Source organism: Venturia canescens, chromosome 2 (assembly GCF_019457755.1).
Source record: "Venturia canescens isolate UGA chromosome 2, ASM1945775v1, whole genome shotgun sequence".
Taxonomy (NCBI): domain Eukaryota; kingdom Metazoa; phylum Arthropoda; class Insecta; order Hymenoptera; family Ichneumonidae; genus Venturia; species Venturia canescens.
The window spans coordinates 10,203,585-10,222,693 of NC_057422.1; the positions used below are offsets into that span (position 1 = coordinate 10,203,585).

Consider the following 19,109-nt stretch of genomic DNA (forward strand, 5'->3'; position numbering starts at 1 on the left):
TTAGGTCAATCCTGGTGTATCGCGCGATCCAACGATACGTTCCAGTCGAAAATTTAATGGGGAAGAGAGTGCGGTTTACGTGGAGGACGAAAAATTTGAATTTCCTTTAGAATTTGGATTTCGGTGCAGAATTTGATCTTGATCGCCTCAAATCACATTATTCCGATCGTATTCTCGCGTCGTTCGGCTCAAACGATCGACGACACGAGCAGAAGAGAATAAAAAGCGAACTCAAGCAACGTAAAGCCGGAAACTCTCGTTCAACATTGTTCCGTACAAAGTTAATCGTCACTTCGGAAGCCTCCATTGGAAAACGCTTCAGTCAGCATTTTTGAAAATGTCGGGAGTGCGAATCCGGCGAGAATACGGAAGAGAAACGATCTGACGATTCTTACTTCCTTCCTTCCTTCCTGATTTACAAATTTACAAAGAAACGCAATAAAATATCGACGTTCTTGTAGCGAAGTGCGGTGCCTCGTTGCACCTGGCTCGGCGAGCTGCGGACGACCTAATCGCTTTGACAACTCCTACTGCAGCGAGCCCAGTCTCTGCGCTGACCTTGACACGCTCTAGCAAAAACGTCTAGTGACTCCCAATGTGTGTTTGAACTGGAGACCCGCGCCGACAACGAATAATCAAATTATTGGCAAAATTACGTTTCCCCCGAGGCTCCTTCGCCTTGGGAGAACGATACGGGAAATTATTCAATTTGTTCAATATTTTCAGGCGGTTCGCGGTTCCTAGGTAACGACGAACCTCGCGCGGACTGAAATATCGAGTGCTCGTCCTTCCAGCTCGATTCAACGCTGGAATATTGTTTGGTGAGTGGAAAAAAGTGGAACGAAGAAATATAAATTTCCATGAAAATTGATACACCAAATTTCGGTATTTTTTCTATTGAATTTTAGTATAAAAAACGTTTACGGACGGTACAATCGCATGTGAGAACAATTTGTAATTCAAATACAAACTGAATTGAAATATCTGCCAGGCGGGAAGAGACTCCGGTCCGGAAAACAATCCATTCGCGCATCGATCAATCGAAGATCTAAGATTAATGCTTTTATTACTTTTATTTGACAGAAAATTGCATCGCAACGGCCCCAGCGTGGTCTCGCTCTGTAGACTCGCGTCGACGTTTCATCATTTTTTAAGGAGTTTTTCAAAAATTGACAGAATTGCGGATGCAAGACGAAAAGAAAGCGAATTTTTTCAGTCGAACGCTCAATATTTCTGATTTATTCAAACGTTTATTTCATGCTCGTTAGTTTCGTTATAAAAAAGCGAAAAGATTGTGGTACGGTTGAACTTTGGTAGCGCAAACGAGGACGATTTCATGCTGAAAAATAGTTTCGGCTCGTTCTCGAGGCCGATCGTGCAGGAATATCGAAAAATCTAATGGAAAGGATTCTCAATTCGGTACACGTAGAATTTTAGCATGAAACGAGAATCTGGAACGAATTTCAGGAAAGCTGCGATGTACTTAGAAGCTAGTACGAAGGTCCCAGCTTTTGTGAATATAAAAAAGTGTGTTAAGGGCCGACGAAGTTGAGAGAAAATCGTGCCTGGAAGCACGTCGGAGGGAGAACGCGCGAGGCCCTTTGAGGCTGAAAAAGTCGAAAAACAAAATGCGACGGACCACAGCGAGTGGATGGAGATGGGGTTGGGAGCGAAAGCCTCGGGTGGGGGTTGAAATAGTGCGGGTGCGCAGACCGGAAGGCTGCATGCGCCGCTGCATCGGCGCCGTAGTACCGGCGTCCGACGTCTCGGCGCCACAGTCCCGCCGCATGTTCCGAACCGGCTGGATGCTCGTCGTATGCTGCGGCAATCCCTTATTACACTCTTGTGCTTCCTGCCAAAATGGTGAGTCTAAAAAATCATTTAAATTTTCATGAATTTTGCGATTTTTGACGAATTTATTTTATCCTGCGAAACTTCCCGGCCTCGTATTGGACGCTGAGGTGTCATTAAAATAACGAATTCATTGCTTGTACGAAAAGCTCCTCATTCAATTTGCAATCGGTGCTAGGCTCGTTTATCTCTCAAAGTGTACGTGTGTGTCGTATGTTTGGCCTTGTGCGAGCTTGTGTTTATGGGTGTGGGCGTTGATAAATAAGTGGTGAGTCACACGCGTGTCCTGCAAAGCTCACCAGCCCCGGCGCCGCCTCAATATCACACCAACGCGCTCGCGGACCTATGCACACGCACGCAGAGCTCGCGGCTGCTGCTGCTGCTGCTGTCTTTTGCCTCTCTGACACACGTTGACTCGTACTACTTGCTACTTCAATCTTCCCCGGTGAAGCGTTTCTATACTTCGCACAGACGACGGGCTTCTCTGGACACCTGACACTCACACGTGACTGCTCGCATACTATGTCGATAGTATGTAATCGATATTCCTCGGAATGCACTGTTTTTGTTGTTTTTCCATCATTCGGCAAGATTTATTTTCGAGTGGCGGACTGTCGATGGAAATTGCGTGCTTCATGGAAATCAGCTAATTTCGGAGATTTTTCGAGGCAAGACTCGTGAAACGTCAAAATTTTCGTGCCGAATTCGAGTCACATTTTCTGAGAATTTTTCATGAATGCTCGAACTCACGTATATGTCTGAGAATTTTGGATAAATTCTCAAACTCACGTACGTTTGAGGAGAATTTCGCAAGATTCGGCGACGAGGGTCGAAAAAAAATTCTGGATGCTGGGGAACTTTCAATTAGGTTCATCTATTGCTGGCTTACAGCATTAATCGATTTGCAGCTTTTATCGTTGCTACAAGGTCGTTTATTCCATTGCGCACTGTATTCAGTGAAAAATTTCGTTGGAAACTCTCTCCGACGAGCTGGTAGAGACAGGGAAACATTAACCTTCTTCGCAAAACACATGTTCGAGGAAAAAACCACCGCATTGTGCTCTTTGTTGAAAAATCGAAGAATCGCAATTTACGATTCTTAGTATTCCCTCGAAATGTAGTTAGTGCATTTGTGGGAGAAAACTTGAACACATGATTTTTACCGACTGCATATCGGAAGCAGTCGATTTACTCGGTTGGTATACAAGAACTCCGTATCTCGTGGGGATTTACATCGATGATAATCAAACTGTATGTGTCTGTTTATTTCGAACGCTTATGAAATGTTTTCTTTTTCATTCTCATTTTCGGAATATTCGTCGGGTAGGCGTCGGCTTGAAATTTCCGGAAGCAGCTCTCTCAGGCTCTCTGCTTCTCGGTCGGTCTTGTATTCCGAAGTACAACAGTTTGTCTTCCGGTCGTGAGATAGCGTCTGTCGTCAGTACCTGCAGTCATTTCGTTGACAAAAAGTCTTATCATAAGATGGTCAAGCATCACTTTCATATTATATTGTTGGCTTCTTGTTTCTCAATTTCTCAGTCAGTGTATAAATGTGAAGATGAAACACAAACGTCAGAATTGCGGCGGGTACAGAACGTCAAAGCGAGTAAGCGACGTTTCCATAAAATTGAAATTCTTTGCGACTCTGTTCAATAATTATTCTCAAATTTGCTTGTTTGTTTGAGTTCTTCTAATACACGAACTAATTTTTCGATCTTAAGTGCGGGTTTTCTAACCTAACTTTCATGAAAATCAGCAGATGCTTACACGTTTGAAAATACACAACGAATGATCTGATTAACTCGTTCATTCCTCATCCGCTCACATCACATGCTACCGAACACAATAATGGAGGGAATAGAGTTTTACACAAAAAAGTACATCGAATCGCCGGTCATCTTCACCACTGATAGAGACTCCGGAGACGTGGCTAATAACTGTTGTGCTTTGCTATGACGAAACAGAGGAATTTTGCCGGCGCATCCTGGCGATACAAACTTGGACATCGTAATTACTTTTGTTTTAAAAAATCGATTTTTTACGTGAGAACATATTGGTTTACAATTCAAAGCATTTTTTATCAAGATTTTCCATCGCTATAGCTAGTCGTTTGAAATTAATACATTTTCGCAACGAATCGTATTGATTTGGTTCATTAATTAATTGGATCCACGCACTGAGTGAATAACCATAAAAACTCAACTGCATTTTATATAGATTGAGTTTCGTTGTTAGCTCATTCTTCTCATCTTGCTAAATTATTTGGAGTCATTTTTTGCCATTTTAGTAATAATTTAAGTGAAGTGTTTGTTAAAATCTTGAAATTCAAAGCATTGTATTGAAGAATCGAAGAGAAATCATCCAATTCCGAGGATAGATACGCTGTGTGTCTTGCTCTTGTCGGTTAACAATCTTTTTTTAATACTTGTCGGCAAGACCGAAGTAGTTAATAGAAAAATATAACTCGATGGTCATATGGGGTTCAAAATTGAGTGTTGATTCGCATGAATTGACCTTGTTGGCACGAGCTCATAGAAATGTAAAGAGAGAGACCATTGACGTAGAGGCGAGAGCGTAAGGGAAAAAGGAAGAAAAAGTAAAAAAAATATTTAAATTGACAGGTACTTGCTGACGCAACGTTAACGGACAACAACCAACGCCGCCATACTTTCATGTCAAATGGAAACTGCGAGGGAATCACCATAAGTAATCTCGTTGACGGTGAAATATTGACGTACAGTCTCGCTCTGATACGCGGTCGTGCACCGTCGCTTTGTTCCTACGTGAGCTTGCGAGGCTTGAAGAATGTGTCGTCACAATGGCCGGTGGTGGGTGGAGAGTTTCGGATACTGGTGGACTTGAGTCGCGGATCAAACAGGCTCGAAATCGAGGCTGGAAGTCACAGGAAGAAAATAACTTTGGTCCACGAGCCGCGGACGACGAGGCTGCGAGTAACGCCGGTGTACGTAATATGCTCGGGACACGAGGGATACTTTCAAGGTCCGAGAAACGAAGATCGATCACCGGAGAGTGCGGCAACGCGAATAGGTCTTGGAGCGCGATTGCTGCAGACGTTGACTGCAGAGAAGTTACGAGAAGCTGGTCATGGAAGGAAAACTTTTCAGCTAGAAAGAGATCTCGATGGTCCCGAGTGTCTCGTAATGCACAGTATGTTGGATGTTGACCAAGCACGAAGCATGACGCAGCGACAGCTTTGGGAATTCATTGGCCGAGAATTGATGACGGGGCCGTTGGCATCGAGGGACCGGAAGTACATGGCGTTTTTGTCATGTACGAGATACCGAGGGGCTCCAAATCCACGAACTCACGAGGCAACTCTCGCGAGAACTCAGGGACACGCTGCTCTAGGAGGCGGAGGTCTTGCACTCTTTGGCTCGGCTTGCCTCCACACGTGGCCAACTTGCATGGCCCAAGTTTTGCCAAAGTTTCTTGACACGACGATTATCGATACGGAACAATTGATGGACGACAGCAATTATCGGGGCACCCATGGCGGCTGCTTAGCGACGACCCTCGGTTCGGTCCTCCATGAACTCGGTCACACCTTCGATCTTGGCCACACACGGGAAGGCATTATGGGCCGTGGCTTCGACTACGTCGACCGTGTCTTCGTCGGCGGGTGCGGAATTGATCTCAATCGCAATCCTATACGCAGGGACCCCCAACATACTACTATCGCAATTAGCAGACCCCTCAGCGTCACCGTCACCGTTCAACAACCCGTCATTCTTAGCCCCAGACGCGGACGATTGTTCTCTGAAACTTCCAGACCATCGCCGTCCTCCAGCCCCAGACAACAACCCGGGAGATTGTCAGCACCAGCGAGCCCTGAACTCAACAGATCCTTCGCCAAAACTATCACTGCTCAAGAAAACTCTCCACAACCTGATCGAACTTTTTGGGGCCCTTCTTGTGCCGCTCTACTCGCTTATCACCGCTGGTTTAACGGACGACTCGATAACCTTCACAATCGAGAACATCGTGATATGATCCAATATGATGCAAAAAGGTCATTATTTACCGATTGTTCAAGTATCTCGACTTCTCTGTTGGGAAACTCTATTTTACTGGAGTGTGGATAGTGATCTTGAATTGGAAAAATTTTTTTTTCATTTTGTTAGAGTGTTTCATCGCTTCATAGTTTTCAACATTGAATTTTATCCAATGTTGAATATCCAAGAACCCAAATTTTTTCAAATGACCTTTTCATTACACCTGGCGCGATTCATAATCTGTATTTCTTGTAATTACGACCCTGAAGTTTGCAACGTTGGAGTCCACCAAAATTAAAGAAAATAATATTTATAATTCACCAATTTTTATTTTACGAATCATTGGTATAGACTGAAAAACTACGAATTGCAAATTAGGCAGGTAACAGAATTGAAGAATTACTGGAATTATTGGAGTTTTTTTAAGATCATTTTGTAGGACTCAAATGTTGCAAACTGAGCTCAATACAAAGCTGAATTTTTAGTTTATCCGGACACTGGAAAATTAGTACCAATGAAAACGACTAAATTCAAAAAACAGTAAAATATTATCCATCGAAAAATTCATAGAGCTTTGAATACGAACCTCAAGGTGATTCGAAGTCAAATGTTTATTCTTTCAGACTCTGACGAGATAAATTCAAGGCGCTGTGATGTAAAATTCTTGCGGTATTTCTTGTGTACAATAAAAAAATTTTTTAATTACAGAAACACTGTGCGTTCTCGATACGGAGTACGAGTTATGGAATTGCGAGAATCTTCGGGTGGATTGGTTGTGAGTTCGCGGCAATTTCCTGGCAATCGTCCTCCTCAGGAAGCACTGGTGCCATTGCCCCCGCCCCAGTGTCCCGTTCCTTTGACGATCGTCGCTGAAGATACACTTGGGAATATTTTGAAGCATCCGTTACCAACCGCTTTCTGAGAGGATAATCAAGAAAAAATCTCCGATTTACCGGTCAATCCAATTGATGTCTATTTTGCTTGATGAAAATGCTAGTTCGATTTGATTATCATCGATAGACGGAAGTTTTGCTATCGACGAGCTAGTGCATTCATTAGTTACTCGTTTGAGCTCTGAGACTTTTTGCTTCCACTCAGTTATTCGTTTATCTTCGTCAATCGTGAGCATTAGTTTACCGCGACCGCGACAGACGATCTTTTCCAGAGGAAACCTAAGATATTCATGTTAATCCATAAACACCGCGACAATGGGATTGGGCCAGACGCGTATAGATTCTCGCGCTATAATAAAATCGGTTGTTTCACCGAGTCAGTACAAATCTTGAAGCATACATACGTATGTAGCACGCGATATAGCCTCGTATGTTTCAAGATACAAAATAAGACTTTTTGTTCTCTGTATCCCTAATTCCATGTCCCGACGAATAATCCTGATGACGCGATTCCGTTGAATATCGTGGAAAACACGAAGCACAATACTGAAAAGACAAGATTAATCACCTATGCGCCGAGCTGATAGGTTTTTATTTGTTTTTCGTATTTATCACCTTCGAAAATTCGAGAATAAAACGACACTACTCAATCGTGTGGCGATGTCCATAAATATATACATCAAATATACACACGACACTCGCTAGGCTGTACCAAACTTGTATATTGTATTAACCTCTCGTATATATGTACAGTATTATTGCATAAATTATTTTAATAACGTTAGGTTAGCCGAACGACAAATTACAGGAGACAATATAATGTAACTGTGAGAGCCCTCAAAAGATTGTGAATTACTTGAGAGAAAATAATACAATGGCAACTACAAATCAGCTCTGTTTCGACGTTTTATACTTTTTATCACCAACTCAACGGATCGAGGTCTTGCGACGGATCGTTGTTTGAACGCTTATTGTTCAAGATGATTTGTGAGATGAATTTTCGAATGCTCGTGACGGTTAAATGTCCGAATGAAAATTTCGGAAAAATTTTCATCGCATGATCGTCAGCGGGCGAAAACATTTTTGCCCAGTAGCTTGGTTCGCGGATTTGTCGGTAATTGAAATTTAACGAAGAAAAACAAAACAACGATGGTGTCGATGGTTTGTTTCGCCATAGTCGCACATACCATTGACGATCTTCGTGTATTTGAGGATAAAATGTCGACATCAAATCGTAGCACGAGCAAGAGAAGCAATCGAGAATCTTCCTGCAACATATTTACCCACTTTCCTGATGTTGTAAACGACCGAATTGATACAAAAACATTTTTGAATGCATCTCGTGGCGTCGTCAAATTGATCGGCAAGCTTAGTTTTCGGCTCGACCAACCTCTCCATCTATCAACGTCCACATGTAACATTCTTGTCATTCATGTTTTTGTTTTGACGTTTTAGAAAAATTTGGCAAACTTTTCGCTCCTGTGAAGTATGACATGCAAGGAAACATTGAGGTAAGTCCAAAATTTTCAACAATATCGGAAGCGCGCTTTCATTCTGAAGAGATTAAATAACTCGTTTGCAGAAAGTGAACGCTGGATATTTATTGGATAAGGAAATAAACTCTACACTGCAGGATATGATTTTGTTAGAAGTGGCCGTGGGTGACAGGAATATCGCGACTAATGCATTGTTATGGCTGACGAGGTAATGCAACGTTTTGCTTCTCCAGATGCTCAATAATTTTCTGACCAATCGAAAAAAAATTGTAAAAAAGGAAAACTACTTCAAACTTCTTTTTCCCATGAGATATTTTTCGATAATTTAATGATGGAAATACCCTAGAACGCAAAAGTTTCGAAAAAATGTAAAAGGTATTTTTAATGAAATTCGGGAAGTTTCCGTTTGACCTTTGTGAGCCGTTGAATTTTCGGGTCTGCAGAGATTTGCACATGATCCATTCTTTCTTCGAGAAAATTGTCCAAGACTGCCAAGCAGAGAAAGGGACCGAGGATCTCGTAGCGATACTGAAGAAATCGTATGAAGAATCTCTAGAGCCGTACCACGGTTGGATGGCGAAACAACTTTTCGGGGTAGATAATCATTTGGCAATTCAATGTGCAGTCTCGAAACACTGATGGATTGCTTCTTCCCCAGCTCCTCTCGAGAATGGTACCGAGTCGATCGTACGTCCTACAGATTTTGGCGAACGAAATAACACCTAGAGAAGATGCGATCGTTCAAGTGATGAGCGATTTTACAAGAAGCCTTAGAACCAACGTAGAAACTTTGCACTGCTTTTATGAAGAATATGGTCTTGAGAATAACAGGAGTTGAACATTTTACTGAGTCTTAATATTTATACTAAATATGTTCACATTCAAATATTTTTTCGAGCTTTCGAGTTTAAGTTCGTTAAATTGTCCAAGTTATAAATGGACCAATGACCATAGTGTATTTTGTACTTCAAAAAAGAATATTTGCAAGGCCTTTTATGAAAATGGGTTCCAAGAGTTGACATGAAACTAACGAACCTATCGTATCTTGAAATTGGAATGCGCTCTTGAATAATGTTCTTTCGTCGATGTAGACAATTTCTATTCTTTACATGTCGTTCATAAAATGACTTTAGAGATAAAGCAAAAGCTTTAATAAATGCAGACCAATCGCTTTAAAAGTTATCCGTTCTCTCGATTTACTGGTTCAATATTCTGCAATCAATTCCATAAGATTGGGCAGTATAGAATCTTTTTGCGTGATGATCTGCTGTTTTCTTCAACGCAATCGTTCCTGTTACGATTTCTATGATGAGAAGAACTAGCATGCAACCGTGCGCTATGCGCTCAATAAGGAATGGCATTGTTTTTCCATCGAGCAACATGAAAAGTATTAGAGGCAATTGCAGCAGCGTAGAAATCAACCAAAAGCTGGCTAACTCCGGAATCTGCAATAGAGTGAAGTATCAGCATGCCACCAGTTTCAGGTTGAAAGTAACAATAAAAAATAATGAGAATGTACCTTATCAGCTAAATTCCCCAGGTAGCCGAAATACAATCTGGCACACTCGAACACTGAATACACAATCAACACGGCGATTGTGATAAATTTATACAAACTAGAGAGATGAAAATACTGTAAAATAAATGGATGTAAAATCGATACAATTGTGCTGAAGTTTCCATCTGGATTGAGCATACATTTTTTGTTTATTCATAATATCTAAAATATGTCTTAAAAGATTTTTTCTGTTGAGAAAATGATAGCTTTTTGACGACAGAAATGCAATACAAATTTGATGAGTTTGACAGTTTGTACATTTAGTATCCGAATGAATAGATGCATTAGGAGAATAATAAATACATCGACCGATAATAAACAAAAAATTACACTTGTCAATTCGGATGATGAAAAATTGGAACATTGTTTGATGTAAAGCGGCTTACTTTGGAATCCAAACTTGCAAGAGAGATGAGGAACCAAATACAGAAAATCCAGACATTCGTATACAAGGCAATTTGTAACGGAAGACTCGATCTCACCAAGTGTCCTACGACCCATGAAGCATTTCTTTGTTCATAAATAATTCGATGATTTAAACAAAAAACTCTATTTCATGATGTCTCAATGTTGGTTGATTTTCAATTGTTATTACCCATGTCCCAAAATTCTTTTTCACGATCATGGTACACTAAGCCTGGAAATATTTTGTCCGATGCTTCTATTACGGTGCTCTTCCACATGCTTCCTTCAATATCTTAACAATGTTTACAAAAAAATAAGTGATCGGTATTGCCGTTGATGTTTTTCGATTACGAGTTTTCCCGCGTTCTTTATTTACAGTTCACTCGTTATTACTTTTATAATCTCATGTCTCAATTGTTGTATGTACATCGTTCAATTCTGTTGCATTTCGTTGCCATGGTAAAGACGCGGTAGTGCATGGTACGTCGTTGCGGTCGTCGCAAACACTGAACGTTACATTGGAACCCTCACTGCTATATAAAAAGGCCATTACACGCGACACCAAACAATCTTTGTTTTGGGGCGAAACTTCTCTGTGTCTCACCATTGTCCTTTCCGACACACGTGGTCGTTATCTTTATCTCTGTTCAATACAGTGCAAAGAATAGTTAATGACAAAATTGTGCGCAAAATTCATTCACCGATTTTTTAAATAGAGCAGTTAAAAAAATATAAATGGGGGGTTTCATAATCCGTACACACTTCATGGCTTTTTAAACTCGAAGGAACGTGTACATTTTTGATACAGACTGTACCTTACCTCGGGCCTCGGGCGAGAGAGGCAGCGTCTTGACGCCAAAGTGGTCGCCGCAAGCATAACTGAGTCCCCCCGCCCTTCAAAATGGGACAATTTAATTTTAATTTTTATTAATATTCTGAGGGTCGTACATTGTCGTACGGTGTTGCATTGAGATTGTTGAGTGATTCATGATCTTTTAAACTTTAAAAATGAATTTTAAAATTAATCACCTTAATTCGTTTATAATTAACAACTATTTTGATTGTTCTTTTTGAAAAACGATTGGTGGTTGTTTAGTGGTATACGTTTCATCATATATTTGATACATCAGTGGTGTGTTGATCTCGTATAAAAAAAAATTCACATCAAAATAAGTGCTTACAGTGGGATTAGGGATTAGATCCTTTGTTATTTCTTTGTTTCTAGAGCGAGAGTTGTGAGTAAATATATATATACAGTCAAGTTTCGAGTTTCGAGTTGTGTTGACCTTATCAACTGAACTACAGAGCAGAGAGCAGTGTTTGGTTGTACGAGAACAACGTTCATCGTGAAGGATTAACCGGCCTTTTACAATTATTTTATTTGTGTTAGCTCAAGCAATTTTTCATTCTATTATTCAACAATGCCGAAACTGATGAACGCGATCGACGGCATGACCCTCAAGTATGTGATAATTTTTAATAATTGAAAGTGAAAAAATAATATGAAAGCGCTATGAAGTCGACAATGCAAAAATTTTCTTTGAGCTACATCCAACACGTGTAGTTTTCGTTCGAATTCTATCTAGATTTTTCGTCGTATTATAGAATGAGTATCACGTTTTTTGTGCATGTGAAGTTTTTATTTTTTATGTTTTATGCATGCGTTTGTAAATATTTGTTCACATTGAAAAATACTTGATAAAGCGTGCCAGCCAACTGTTATTTCTTCCTGGAAACATTATTTCTTCTTCTCTCACCACGTAATTTTTTTAACCTGGATTACCATACCCTTTCTCTTTTGAGCCTTTTCAGAATTCAATCTGTTGTTTTTTTTACCAATGTTTTCCATTTTCTACAGCCTCAAAGTAAAAAATTCAATAAAGTTTTCCATAGAAAATGCAGAATTTTGTTACAGTATGTCTCTAGAATAATTAAAAAAATAACAGATAACACAAAATAGACATAATTTTAATGAGAAACAAGGGAAAATAGTCAGACAAGAAACTGTCCTATCAAATGAAAAAAAAAATCGTTTGGTAGATAAGAAATTAAGTATTCAAAACCAATTGAATTTTTATTTGAAATAAATTTACAAAGAGGTGGCAGGTTTATGTGTTTGAGTGACAGAAATAAAAAAGGTACAGATTTTCAGAAATATCATAGAGGAATGACTGAGTTTGTAAGTTAAAAAAAGTTGATTTATCATTAGAATTGAAATAGTAATAAAAATACTTGACAGAGATTTTATATCAATTATTTGCATGGGGAACTATAATAATACAGTGACTTGCCAAAGTTCAGACACTGGTATTAAAGAGATAATAAAATTGTCAGGAATCGACTATTTTCAGAATTATCAACTGATTATAAATTACGCTGTACCTTTTACTTATATTAGGCTGAATATTTTCAAGTAATTTTTAGACTGTCATCATATTCGCATAAAAATTAATGATTCATTGTATACGTCTGCTTTATACTATTCTTATAAGAGAACGGAGTTTCCTCAGATTGTCAGTAGCTTCAGTTGTTGCCACAAATCCATACCAGGCATTTTGCTTCCTACCAGTTCATATTTCCCTTACATTTCATCTATAGCATAAATAAGTATCAGAAAAATATTCTAATGGTGAACAAACTATGAAGCATGACTTTTTCTGGTAGTCTAAGCCTGGTATCGTCAGGAGCTGTTCCGTCTCTTTTCAAAATTTATTGACTATTCTTTAAAAAACATAAAATTCAATGAAATAATTGATTTTTTCAAAAATGTATTATAGCATACACTGCACGTCCAAAAAATATTTTTTTTCCTAAAATAAATAAATCTTGTTTCTTCAGAGATTTAATGTCGGAAGAGGGTCTTGTGCTAGACATGGCTGATGAGTTAGGAGAGGAAGAAGCTGATCCAATTGCTTACAATCGTAATGTTCATTTGACAAACGATGAGGTGATAAAATTTTTGAATATGGAGGAGTTTGCTGAAGAAGACGAGGACAATTCACATGATTTGGGTGAAGTAATGTCACCTTGGTGCATAAGTTTTGACAAAATCAAGGCAAAGTCTGAAGACCTTTTGGGAGATGGAAAAATTACAAAACTCATAAGGCAAACAGGAGTTGGGAATGATGCTGGATACAATTCTCTGGTCACAGTCCATTACGGAGGATACTTTGAGCATCAGGATGAGCCCTTTGATTCAACTTTTGCCTTTGGAGCACCGAGAAAATATAATATCGGTCAGGGTGAATTAATCTGGGGACTCGACTATGGTATAAGCACAATGAAAAAACATGAAACTGCTGTCTTCGTCATTCATCCTGACTATGCTTGGGGAGAACTCGGGTGCTTACCACTCATACCAGAATCTGCCGAAGTAGTCTTCATTGTACGTGTCCTTGATGTAATGGAAGGTGGCTCTGATGACACCATAACCAATTCCAATGGTGAGGCTCGAAAGTTCAAGCAAGTGAGAATTCGGGCTATGGCCCTCATCAAAACTGCTGCTGAGAGCGTTAAGCGCAATAAGCCCAGACAAGCTATTAGAGAGTGAGTATCAATCGATTTTAAATTGGTCAAGAATATATTTTCATGAAAAGAAAGATCATATGCAGTAAATGTTTATAAACTATTGAACAAAGTTAGAAATGAGTTTTTTCTTTGCTTTTTTTTGAACCAAAAGAATGAAAAATGAAAACTTTTTATATTAGGAAACGTTGCTCGGTCATTTGTGAAAGTCTGAGGATACATTGTGCAGCAAATACCTTTTGTTCTTTTGAACTTTTCGTTTGGAAGTCAAAATAATTTCAAAGAAAACACAAATCTAGAAACGATGGTTTTCATGTTTTTTAGATACAATCGAGCAGCTGAAATGCTCGAAAAAGTTCCTCTGGAGAATGATGAGGAAGAGGAAGAGATGAAACGCTTGATATCAAGAGTTTACGGAAATTTAGCAATCTGTTACAACAAAGAAGACAAACCCAGACAAGCTTGCAAGAATTGTTTGAGAGTACCGAATCCCACTGCCAAAACTCACTTTCAGTAAGCTCGAAAACCTAGTATTCTTTAAACTTCAACTTCAGTGGAACATTTTTAACTTCCAACTGTTAACTGAAATACGTGTAATTGACTTATTTCAGCCACGGCCGAGCTTTGTTGAAAATGGGTGAATACAAAAAAGCTTTGGAGCAGCTTCATATTTCCTTGAAAATGGAGCCTGGGAATCACGCAACGAAACATGAGATTCAATTGGTACGATTCATTTCCTTCCCTATAAACAATTACCTAGATTTATTGGCTCGCTTCCTCAATTTGATTATTTCCGAAACTTACGAAGGAAACTTATTTTAGGCCAACGATTTGCAACGAAGATATCTACAATCCGAGAAAAAATTGTGGCATAATTGCTTGAAGCTGCGATCAGGCGAACAAGAAGTAAACGAGTACGCCCAAGTCGCTAAAGAATTTTGTGAAAACTTCGTGAAAAATGATGCTATTCTACGTCAACCGTTGCCTGAAGGTCTCACACCCAGAGAGGACAAGTGTATGCGACAACAAGCGGCACTTTTGGGGCTGAACGTCGTCGAACATGTTAGATACGGAAAAGAAATCACTTACCTGGCAAAGACATCATATACTAAAACATTAAATTCTTAAAAGCGAGACGAAGGTCAAGCGGCAGGGATTTCCTCTACGAACAAATTTTTAACTAATAATGAAAATCAGAGACCATGAATTACTGTTTGTTTTTTTTCAATTGATAATTATTTTTGTTTTTGTTTTTTTTTTCAAAATTTCGTAAAGAAAACGTAGAGAAATGTATAGCTGCATAGTGAATAATTTTATCGAACCACATGAAATAAAATTACGTAAGTAATCCATGGTTGGGAAAGTGAACATCATTGCTTGTGAGTTCGGTATGAACAGAGAACTGAAAAATGGAAATTCCCCGATATACGGAGAGAAAATTTCACTAAAAACTACTATGGTGCCATAGGGTTCTATATCGGTAATATTTATTAATTCTTACGAACATACATAGTAATTTTTTGTGAAGCGACTCGATGAAAATTGATGAGTGATGTCAAAATAAATACAACGGTACACATGTATACCGTTATATTATCGTATAATCGCGAATGAAATTCTGTTATTTACCATAGTAAATTTCTAAACACTTTGGCGTATGATCGATGCTTGTGTTCGAGCTCTTCAAATTTTACTATGTTCAACTGTAAATTTCAATTGTGAAAACAGTACTAAGTATAGCAAAACGGCATAATAATTCTACTTGACAGTTCATCATCGAGTCAACATAAATTTTACGTTTCCTTGGTGAACTATGTTAGGAAAAAATAGCACAGTTTAAACCTTTGTCACAGCAAAATACGGAATTTAAAAATTTTCATTCAGAATTGACTTTGAAATAACAATATTTTTGGTAAAAACCTTCAAAATGGACGATATAGAACCCCAATACCATGGCAGCATAGTAATTCTTACTATTTTTTTCTCTTTGTGTACTGAAAAAGAGATTACGTTTTTTTATGACGAGAAATGAAAAGACACTCTAGAAAATTTTTCGAAAAAATGGAATTTCATAAAAAAAAAAAATACATGCTTTAGATTCCTGTATAAATTAATAAAACATATAACGCAATAGACTGTTGAATAAATCATTCCTTTCAAGCAAAATTGGTTATTAGATTTGATTCGATTTTAAACTCATTGATCTTTTGAACCTTATTATTTCCTCGTGCTCTGCATTTTGCTGTTTCGTGCAGTCGTCAAATCAAGCGATTTATAAAATCTATTTTTCCTTCAATGTCTAGTTGATTAGGAAAAATGCCGTTCGTCATCATGACCGACTTCAATGCTAGATTTTTCAGCGACGTTTCGTGTTTGTGAAATACTCTTGAATTGTTCCGTAGTTTGTGACAGAAACACGACGAAGACGTACACCATGGGACGAGGGATCATTGGATTTTTGGTTCTCGGTAAAAAAAATTTGTATCTGAAAATTTTTAATGATATTCGCACACTGTACTTTAATTTGGTGAGTTCTCTAGCAACATTTAAAATAAGGAAGTTTAAAGTAACTTTGAACTGCAGTCGCGATTCGCAAAATTTGTGGATTTTTTTCAAAGTGCTTGCATCACCTTAAATTATTTAATTTTCTTTTAGGGTTCATGCAATTGAATTTTGCTGCGAGAAGTGCCAATCGACTTCTTCCAATGGACAGAAGTTTTCAAGAAGGTTTGACGGACGACATGAGACACGAGTCATTGATAAATTCGCTGTTGCTCATGGACGACGATCGTACTATTTTATCGACTGTACTGTATCCACCATTCTCTCCCGGGAGGGATGTGTCTTTCAATCTTTTCACGAGAGAAAACAGCGACGAATCTTACCTTCTGCAACTCGATGATACGGAAAACTTGCGAATTTCCTCTTTCAAAGCGGACAAACCTACCAAAATTCTCATTCACGGATGGATCGATAGCGCGAATACTTATTGGCTCGTAGATATGAGAAAAAATTATCTCGCTGCTAGCGATTGTAACGTTATTGTGGTCGATTGGAATGCAGGATCCAGCAAGGCATATTTAGCGGCTGCTCATCTGACACGACAAGTCAGTAAATAATATTTAGTATTTTTATGCTTTGGCGGTCCTGAATAACGTTCAATAAATCCCATTTTTTCCTCGATTTGTTCGACCTTTTTTGTGCCCAAAAACAAACGTCTTAAAAAATTTTAATTTCTTGAGAAATTTCTTAACTTTTAAACAATAGAAATATTCGGAAAATCATTCATGCAAGGGGGTCTACAATAATTGAAAAATTTCAAATTAAGGTCCCTACTCCGTTATCGTCCCATTTTCAACAAATTTACTCTTAATTTTGCTCCAAGCTATAAGCATGTTATTCAATTCTTACATAATCGCGTGCGATCTCTTACGAGAAAATCACCGTCCTTGCGTTTTTTTCACAATTTATTTCACAAAATGTGTTCTAAAAAGAACATTGTCTTCGTCTCAACTCTACGGGAATTCATCAGCTGAAACAGTGAAAAAAAATCCTGAGTTCTTTTTGACTATTTTCATTCGAGAACATTTTTTTTCCAGGTGGGTGAACAGCTCGGCGATTTTCTCCAGTACCTTAAAGCTGAAGGAAACCTTTCATATGCGAACGTGCACATGCTTGGTCACAGTCTGGGTGCGCATGTTGCTGGTTACGCGGGTGCATCGGTTCCGAGTAAAATCGGACGTATTACGGGTCTGGATCCGGCGAGGCCAGCGTTTGAAGTACCGATACTGAAAGGACGGAAGGATCGTTTGGATTCGAGTGACGCTAGTTTCGTTGACGTCATTCACAGTTGCGCTGGCACCGCCGGTTTCGTTAGACCCATCGGACATGCGGATTTTTATCCAAACGGTGGAAGTTTCAGGCAACCAGGGTGCTCTGCAGTCTCCTCACGTAATTATTTTGATATGATGAAAATCGGAATTTTCCGATTGCGACTTTATCGACGGAGCAATAATTTCTGTTTATTCTCATTTAGTAATTTTTTTTACCTCATAATTTGGAATTGCGGAAGACAGAAAGAAAATTTGAACACCGGTTTGACGCAAATGCTTCACTTGATTCTTTATTATTGTCACTTTTTGTAAAAAGCATCGATTTGGTCGTACGTTGTTATTTTGAAACATCGAATTTAGATACTAAAGTTATTTTCAATCGGTTTGGGGGATAAATACTCTGGATTTTTTCCAACTATGAAAATTTTTCTTTGTAGTTCTTCGTTCTTGATTTGAATTCATCATTGTAAATCGTGAAAATGGTTATTGAATATTTTAACGATGATTGACTTTTTTTTATCAGATATTTTTTCTCTCTTGATTTTTTGGTTGTTTGAAAACTTGTCCAGTTATATCATTGGTAAAAAAAAATTAAAACTTGGTTTATTCGGTTGCATGTGCAATGAAATTTTATTTTACAGAATACTGCAGTCACGGAAGATCGCATCAATTCATGGCGGAATCGATCGTTGGTACCAAAGACTTCATCGCTTTCATGTGTGAAAGTTGGACTGACTTTATGGCCGGAAAGTGCGATGGGAACATGGTGACGACGATGGGCGAATACATTAGTAATGAGGCGCACGGAAAATATTATTTGGAGACGAATCCCGAGAAGCCCTTCGCTAAAGGAATGCCAGGGGTCGATTTCCAGACGTCGTAGAAATGCGGTATTCATGTCCTAATGATGTTTCTTTCTCGAACATCATTATTTCATTATTCTGATTTCGATAGCCAAGTAATTTGAGCAATGACGATATACAGCTAACTTTTAGCGCGTTATTTAGCGGAAAAATAAAATGAAGCTTCGAAGTCGTTGAAGTATTATAGAGCATTTTTCTTCGTTAGTTTATCAAGTATTTGGGAAATATTTTGGTCCACGTACAAGAAGGAATTAGCATAGGCAACGACAAGCAGCGCGTGTGCGATGACAGTTGAATTTGGTATTTCTAACAGGACTGAAAATTTTGCTAGCTTTTTTTTTCAAATGTTCCGTCACACACGCCATGGACGAGAAGAGACGCTCTTTAGAATTTCTTTCGTAATATTGATTAATAATTTTGAAAAATGATAAATTTGTGAAATGATCGTAGAATTTAGACAGTACAGTGTTTAACAGAATTTAAGCTTTTGCAAGTACTTATGTAAAAAATCTCTCGAAGTTGATTCCGAAATTAACATTTCTCTGGCGGGGCATGACGGAAGATTATTAAATTTGTTCAAACGAATGAAATATTCATTCGGATTTACGAATGCATAAATTTCTATAAAAATAATTTGTTCCGGTGTGAAGTAAAGAATATTCAGCAATAACG

General features: G+C 38.6%; 5 protein-coding genes and 1 long non-coding RNA gene across 12 annotated transcripts; 4 read left to right on the forward strand and 2 right to left on the reverse strand.

Moving 5' to 3' along the window:
- Nucleotides 1-1,733: 1,733 nt before the first annotated feature.
- LOC122406205 (putative zinc metalloproteinase YIL108W) lies at nucleotides 1,734-7,648 on the forward strand. Of its 5 annotated transcripts, none has more exons than XM_043411508.1 (4): nucleotides 3,392-3,457; nucleotides 3,608-3,858; nucleotides 4,473-5,881; nucleotides 6,573-7,648. In XM_043411508.1, exons 3-4 carry the CDS (start codon nucleotides 4,524-4,526, stop codon nucleotides 6,784-6,786), a joined length of 1,572 nt encoding a protein of 523 aa, XP_043267443.1. In that variant the 5' UTR covers nucleotides 3,392-3,457; nucleotides 3,608-3,858; nucleotides 4,473-4,523; the 3' UTR covers nucleotides 6,787-7,648. The 5 variants fall into 5 exon arrangements, with proteins under 5 accessions (XP_043267441.1, XP_043267440.1, XP_043267443.1 ...); XM_043411509.1 differs by having other exon boundaries at nucleotides 3,400-3,457; nucleotides 3,611-3,858; XM_043411506.1 differs by lacking the exons at nucleotides 3,392-3,457; nucleotides 3,608-3,858 and adding an exon at nucleotides 1,734-1,863.
- LOC122406210 (uncharacterized) lies at nucleotides 7,460-8,837 on the reverse strand. Its single transcript, XR_006259933.1, has 2 exons — nucleotides 8,665-8,837; nucleotides 7,460-8,236 (listed from the first exon to the last, which is right to left on the reverse strand). It is a non-coding gene; the product is annotated as an uncharacterized lncRNA (long non-coding RNA).
- LOC122406209 (pleckstrin homology domain-containing family A member 8) lies at nucleotides 7,907-9,091 on the forward strand. The gene is made up of 5 exons (XM_043411515.1): nucleotides 7,907-8,120; nucleotides 8,213-8,268; nucleotides 8,340-8,461; nucleotides 8,697-8,847; nucleotides 8,912-9,091. Exons 1-5 carry the CDS (start codon nucleotides 7,907-7,909, stop codon nucleotides 9,089-9,091), a joined length of 723 nt encoding a protein of 240 aa, XP_043267450.1.
- Nucleotides 9,092-9,420: 329 nt separating this feature from the next.
- Nucleotides 9,421-11,078, reverse strand: LOC122406208 (transmembrane protein 17B-like). Of its 2 annotated transcripts, XM_043411514.1 has the most exons (5): nucleotides 11,037-11,078; nucleotides 10,407-10,859; nucleotides 10,198-10,301; nucleotides 9,773-9,886; nucleotides 9,421-9,698 (listed from the first exon to the last, which is right to left on the reverse strand). In XM_043411514.1, the coding sequence occupies exons 2-5, from the start codon at nucleotides 10,492-10,494 to the stop codon at nucleotides 9,450-9,452; spliced, it is 555 nt and encodes a 184-aa protein (XP_043267449.1). In that variant the 5' UTR covers nucleotides 10,495-10,859; nucleotides 11,037-11,078; the 3' UTR covers nucleotides 9,421-9,449. The 2 variants fall into 2 exon arrangements, with proteins under 2 accessions (XP_043267449.1, XP_043267448.1); XM_043411513.1 differs by lacking the exon at nucleotides 11,037-11,078 and having other exon boundaries at nucleotides 10,407-10,980.
- An 89-nt stretch (nucleotides 11,079-11,167) lies between these two features.
- shu (shutdown) lies at nucleotides 11,168-15,241 on the forward strand. 2 transcript variants are annotated; one of them, XM_043411511.1, is made up of 6 exons: nucleotides 11,168-11,314; nucleotides 11,442-11,678; nucleotides 13,055-13,762; nucleotides 14,066-14,254; nucleotides 14,353-14,464; nucleotides 14,564-15,241. In XM_043411511.1, exons 2-6 carry the CDS (start codon nucleotides 11,638-11,640, stop codon nucleotides 14,867-14,869), a joined length of 1,356 nt encoding a protein of 451 aa, XP_043267446.1. In that variant the 5' UTR covers nucleotides 11,168-11,314; nucleotides 11,442-11,637; the 3' UTR covers nucleotides 14,870-15,241. The 2 variants fall into 2 exon arrangements, with proteins under 2 accessions (XP_043267446.1, XP_043267445.1); XM_043411510.1 differs by having other exon boundaries at nucleotides 11,194-11,678.
- Nucleotides 15,242-16,095: 854 nt separating this feature from the next.
- On the forward strand, nucleotides 16,096-18,615 carry LOC122406197 (pancreatic triacylglycerol lipase-like). The gene is made up of 4 exons (XM_043411497.1): nucleotides 16,096-16,209; nucleotides 16,397-16,848; nucleotides 17,341-17,692; nucleotides 18,216-18,615. Exons 1-4 carry the CDS (start codon nucleotides 16,176-16,178, stop codon nucleotides 18,455-18,457), a joined length of 1,080 nt encoding a protein of 359 aa, XP_043267432.1. The 5' UTR covers nucleotides 16,096-16,175; the 3' UTR covers nucleotides 18,458-18,615.
- The last annotated feature ends 494 nt before the right edge of the window (nucleotides 18,616-19,109 follow it).